General features: G+C 40.3%; 1 protein-coding gene across 2 annotated transcripts in view; it reads left to right on the forward strand.

Moving 5' to 3' along the window:
• Positions 1–4648, forward strand: part of cacng3b (calcium channel, voltage-dependent, gamma subunit 3b) — a 44836-nt gene extending 40188 nt beyond the window's left edge. For both annotated transcript variants that reach the window (XM_048195289.1, XM_048195297.1), the window contains 2 exons: positions 2513–2653; positions 3433–4648. In XM_048195289.1, coding sequence (XP_048051246.1) covers positions 2513–2653; positions 3433–3926 — 635 coding nt within the window. In that variant the 3' untranslated portion in view covers positions 3927–4648. The remainder of the gene's footprint in view (positions 1–2512; positions 2654–3432) is intronic.
• The last annotated feature ends 1417 nt before the right edge of the window (positions 4649–6065 follow it).

Raw genomic sequence — 6065 nt, forward strand, 5'->3', positions numbered from 1 at the left:
ACTCAGAATGACTACCTTAATACTGTATTTTTCCCCATTTTTTATTTATTTATCTAGTTTTATGATTCCTGTGGCTTTGTTTTTCTGTTAACGTTTCCATGCATTATGTACCCCATTGTACAGAGACCGCTGGGTTACGTTGGATGGAAGGGGGGGAAGGGGAGGAAGGGAGGGTGGATTGGTATGTGTTTTCATGCTTTTGTTTGTTGTAAAAAATGCAATAAAAATAAAAAATAAAAATGCGGCACCCCATTCACAACCATTATAAACCTTGGAGGACAAAGGATATTTTTAAATATATCTCTGATTGTGTTTGTCTGAAAGAAGATAGTCATATACACCTAGGATGGCTTGAGGGTGAGTAAATCATGGGATCATTTTCATTTTTGGATGAACTATCCCTTTAATGCTCCATTACGTTTTAAAATAACGTACCACCAACATTACACCTAAACCTACCCAATAGTGTTATCAAAAGCAAATGTGACATAAAAAGCATTAGTAATCATGCCATTTTAGCTTGTTTTTGAGTTCTCATCTTTGTAGGAGCCCCGGACATGACATGCAGGAAAAAAATAGTGCGCACGATTTAAATTTGTTTTCTCGATTTACTAAAACGTGCACACGATTTACTATTTCGTTTGCTCGATTTATAAATCATGCACATGTAAATTTGGTGAATTGAGGGAATGAATTAGTAGCCTAAGTCGTGCGCACAATTAAATTTTTTTACATTTTTGAGCTCTTTTATCGTGAATCATGTTTCACGGGATTCATATTTCGTACCCAGTTTTCGCATCCTACAGCTGAGCTACGTCAGAAAAGCGAAACATATGGAGCTGGTTAAGCGATGCAAAGTCCAAAATATATTTGTTTACAAATCATGCACTTCATTTTAAAAAAATTAAAAAAAGTTTTGAGATAGTAACATAATATTGTGCAAGGAGACAAGGTAATCTTACCTTGTAATCATAACTGTGTATGAAAACAATTAAAAGTGCTTGCTGTTTTACTGCCTCTAAAGTGTTCATTTTTGTTAGAAAATGCAGTGATATGTATATTGGTACATATTTTGCATTTTGCAAAAATGTTCCCACAGGTAGCCTACGTTTTTCCATGAGATCAGATTGCAGCTTTTCAGTTGAACTGAACCCCCCCCATACAGCAAAATCAAATGTGAGAGATCATTCTATATATCCTAAAGGCTGCATTCTGCTGCTGAATATAAAATATAGTTCCATGTGAACTGTATTGTAAAAGTGGTAATCTGCAATTATTTCCATAAGGAGTTAATTCCCCCCGCCCCCTCCTTTTTTTTTTTTTTTTGTGATGTTAAACAATACTTTTAGAATTTTTTCTAAATTACTAGATTTATTTTTTTGTGATGTTTGCATTCGATTCGAATTCAGAACCAGAATAATCTATTTTCTAAATAATCAATTTAAAGGTGCCCTAGATTCAAAATTTGAATTTACCTCGGCATAGTTGAATAACAAGAGTTCAGTACATGGAAAAGACATACATTGAGTTTCAAACTCCATTGCTTTCTCTTTCTTATGTAAATCTCATTAGTTTAAAATACTTCCGGAAAACACGCGGATCTCAACATAACACCGACTGTTACGTAACAGTTGGGGTGTACGCCCCAATATTTGCATATGTCAGCCCATGTTCCCAACATTATGAAAGGCATTAGACAAGGGCAGCCAGTAATGTCTGGATCTGCACAGGTGAATCATCAGACTAGGTAAGCAAGCAAGAACAACAGCGAAAATGGCAGATGGAGCAATAATAACTGACATGATCCATGATAGCATGATATTTTTAGTGATATTTGTAAATTGTCTATCTAAATGTTTCATTAGCATGTTGCTAATGTACTGTTAAATGAGGTTAAAGTTACCATCGTTTCTTACTGAGTTCACAGAGACAAAACTGTCGTTATTTTCATTATTAAACACTTGCAGTCTGTATAATTCATAAACACAACTTCATTCTTTATAAATCTCTCCAACAGTGTAGCATTAGCCATTAGCCACGGAGCATATAGCCTCAAACTCATAGAGAATCAAATATAAACATCAAAATAAATACTTTACTCACATAATTCGAAGCATGCATACAGCATGCATGACGAACATCTTGTAAAGATCCATTTGAGGGTTATATTAGCTGTGTGAACTTTGTAAATGTGCTGTAATATAATCGAGAGCTCGTGTGACAGGGAGCACGCGAATTAAAGGGGCGGCGCGCTGAAAAAATTAGTGCATAGTTAATGATGCCCCAAAATAGGCAGTTAAAAAAAATAATTTAAAAAAATCTATGGGGTATTTTGAGCTGAAACTTCACATTCAGGGGACACCTTAGACTTATATTACATCTTGTGAAAAAGCATTCTTGGGCACCTTTAATCATAAACTGTGTCATTCACATAAAAGTGTATATTATGAGTCTCCCTCTGTACTTTTTACAGTGACACTAATTTGATTGGGTTTGCTTGTGTCTCCCTCAGGAGCGGTGAGAGCGTCCAGCATCTTCCCCATCATGAGCGTTGGGCTTCTGTTCATGGGAGGTTTGTGTGTAGCTGCCAGTGAGTTTTACAGGAGCAGACACAATGTCATCCTCAGTGCTGGAATCTTCTTTGTCTCTGCTGGTAAGAGATTAAACCCACTGCATCAGTGCTAGCACTCTCAATCTGTTTATATTTTTAGCTTTAGCATATTTCAGTCTTACCACAGTCAACTGTCCAATCCAGGGTTTACCCACATAATAGAGAGTATCGTTGGGTTCAGAATACAGCATGTTGAAAATGGATTAGTTCACAGGCAGGTTAGGATGTCGTTCTCCCCGTAGACTCTGCAGATCTGTGTTGACTTCCCAGATTAACTCTGATTATTGACAAAGGAAATGGATGGGCCGGCTAGAGCAGTGTAAACAAACAGCAGGCCAGCATATTGACCCACTGCTGTAGTTCTGGCTTGGAAAGGGGTGACAGACGGGGATCCTCAAACAGAACTGCATGTTGGTCAAATATTTAGAGAAGGCCCCATTAGGACCTCATGAGCACACAAATGAGCCCAACTCCCTCCGTTAGAACCGAATTATGATGAATCAATCTTCGTGATTGCAGCGAACGCTCTGCCGATGACTGAGCGTTGCTTTGTACACAACAATGTGCTTCGAATCGCCTCATCCTATTGGTTATGATCTAAATATTCGACAGCAAACTGGTAATTATTTATCCTCCAATATGATGGAGATGATAAAAAGCTAATTAAAATGTTTCAATTGTTCTTTTTTTTTTCTTTGTTCCGCATGGCTGATAAGCGATGCATTCTTGTGTAATGATACGGAATGATGAGCCACAGCTGCGTGCTGAGCCGTAACTCTCTCACTCTCTCGCCCTCTCCTCTGCTTTTCCTCTTCACGCAGGCCTAAGTAACATCATCGGCATTATCGTGTACATATCCGCCAATTCAGGTGACCCGGGCCAGAGCGACTCGAAGAAGAGCTACTCGTACGGCTGGTCTTTCTACTTCGGCGCCCTGTCCTTCATAATGGCCGAGATGGTGGGCGTGCTCGCCGTGCACATGTTCATCGAGAAACACCGGAAGCTGCGTGCCAAGTCCCGCACCGAACTGATCAAGAAATCGGCCTTCAGTCGCATCCCCAGCTACCGCTACCGCTTCCGCCGGCGTTCCAGCTGCCGCTCCAGCGAGCCCGCCTCTCGTGACGCTTCGCCCATGGGCAAGAGCGGGTACACGGGCCCCGCTGCGGCAGACATCTCCATGTACACCCTGTCCAGGGATCCCTCCAAGGCGGCAATGGGTGCCTTGCTCAACTCCGAGAGGGAGTTTTTGCAGGCTCACAACTCCAACGCTAAGGACTTCAAAGATGCGGCCAACAGGAGGACCACTCCAGTCTGAGAGAGTCTAAGCACAGAGGAAGTGCCATGGCCAAGACGTTACAACCACAGACTTGAGCTGGACCCCAGCAGGAAGAAGAATTCACTTGAGGCCTGCAGGGCTATAACCCTCTTTCTATAACAGTATATATAAATATAGATGGTAATTGTTAGATCATTGGTGCTTCCTTTTAATCCTCATTTTTCAGTCACTGTTTCTGTCGTTTCACCTGAGTCACACATCCCTCCCCCTAAGGGCTACTCGAGTAGAATGCTAGTCCTTTCCTCAATGTCATTTATTTTGTGATTGAAGTTCCTGAAGTGCACAAAGGTAGCCCAGCGAAACTGTGAAGCCCTCTAAGGGGGAGGATTGTTACGCTTCTGACAGATGAACCGAAAGGCTGTTCCGATACTCGCCTTATGCACAGCTCAGTAGCCCATAGCTGTGAGTGCCGCCTCACACTCACAAGATTGTATACATTGTTGGTTTCTCTCCCAGGTCGGAAATTGAGCCCACAACTCGTGCCACTGTCTAATGCTGATCACCCCCCACTCATCCCACCTACTACACACTGCCCACGAGCTACTTGGCCGGGCTCTGCATGCCATCCACACAGTTTTTTTGTTTGTTTTTTTACGTTTACTCCCAATGTTTCCATTTCAAACACCCCAGATTCCCCTGCATAAACTTTTATAACAGGGTTAAAGTGCGTGTTATTAAATATGATCTTTTAGCCCACCAAAGTTTTTTGGTATTACATTGTTTTCATTGAGATTTAAAAAAAATAATACATAGCGAAAGGTTTCCTGTGAGATATCCTTGATAAGAGATTTATTGGAGGCCCTTGTGCTTATTAATATGGATATTGTGGTCATTATTGCTGTAGAGTTTTCCTCACCTGTTAGCGAAGAAAAGCAGTTGGCTGCCAAATGTAGATTTCTTAATTGTGTATAGTTGAAATATTTTTAGAGCAAATATTGTCATACATTTACCAAAAGATGGGCATCAAGAGTCAAAAGGAACTGCCCTGAGTACTTGGATCCTTCACATATCATGAATAGACAAGCCTCTAAATAGACTGATGGGATTTTCAGGTTCCAGTCCAAACACAGTAACAACACAACAACAAACGCTACGCTTATGAACATGCAACACCTCTTTGAAAAATATATACTGCTCATTCTATCTACGTTAACGCTACATTGAAGCTATACTGAACTTAACTACAAAATATAAATGTATACTGTACTTTAGTTGCTTAGTTAATGTTATCAATACCATACTGATGAATATAAACTCCAAGGGCTTTTGGTTTTCATACAAGGGCTTTAATGAAGTTTAGCCAACAGATCTGCCCTTAAAATAGTTCAATTGAAAGAACATTTCTTTACCTAACAATATACATGTATGCAAAACACATCCAGACGTAATGATATAATGAATACAGTAAGTTTTCCTTTGCATCTGTCACAATTATTAATCCACGTGTCAGTTAGGTAGAAATGGAAGTAGATCCTGAAACATCTATAATAGCGTAGTTTTTCCACCTCATTTCAGAAGCCCCAAAAGCTGATATGCATGTACTTTAGCTTTCAGATTCATGCAAGCCAGTCGCTCATCCTCAGTTTTATTTTATTCAGCTTACTGGAGTCATGCTAGAGATCTCACTGCCGCCTCACTGGAAATATTACTGTAAATGTTGCCTTTTGTTTGGATCCACTTTATGTTGTGAAATCGTGCTGTTCTGGGTCCAAAACTAAGTGTTTCATATTTGAAGGAGTGCTTTCGGCACAGTTGAACAGTTTAACCCTTCAAGTCTCTCTCAGAGCACCTAGTGCCTGTCTCTTCTGCCTACTCCGAGCACCCATCGCTTTCGCTCGCTTGCTCCTTCATCTCCATCACAGTCTCGCATCAGCTCCTCTTTACCAGGACTGTTATTGCTCAGCCAATCACACCCATAGAGTCTTAGGCCCTGTCACTCACCACTTAGGCCTGCAACATTGTGTACGTGACCTCTCAACAAAAACAGCAGTCTCAGCTTGATACATGCTGTAGAAAAAAAGCACACCTTTTAAATACAGTAGTTTACATCAATAAAGATAATAGTCGGCGAGATATTTAAAGATTTAGAAAAAATAAAGTCAGTTTTAAGAATGCCAA

This window comes from Megalobrama amblycephala, linkage group LG1 (assembly GCF_018812025.1).
Source record: "Megalobrama amblycephala isolate DHTTF-2021 linkage group LG1, ASM1881202v1, whole genome shotgun sequence".
Lineage (NCBI taxonomy): Eukaryota > Metazoa > Chordata > Actinopteri > Cypriniformes > Xenocyprididae > Megalobrama > Megalobrama amblycephala.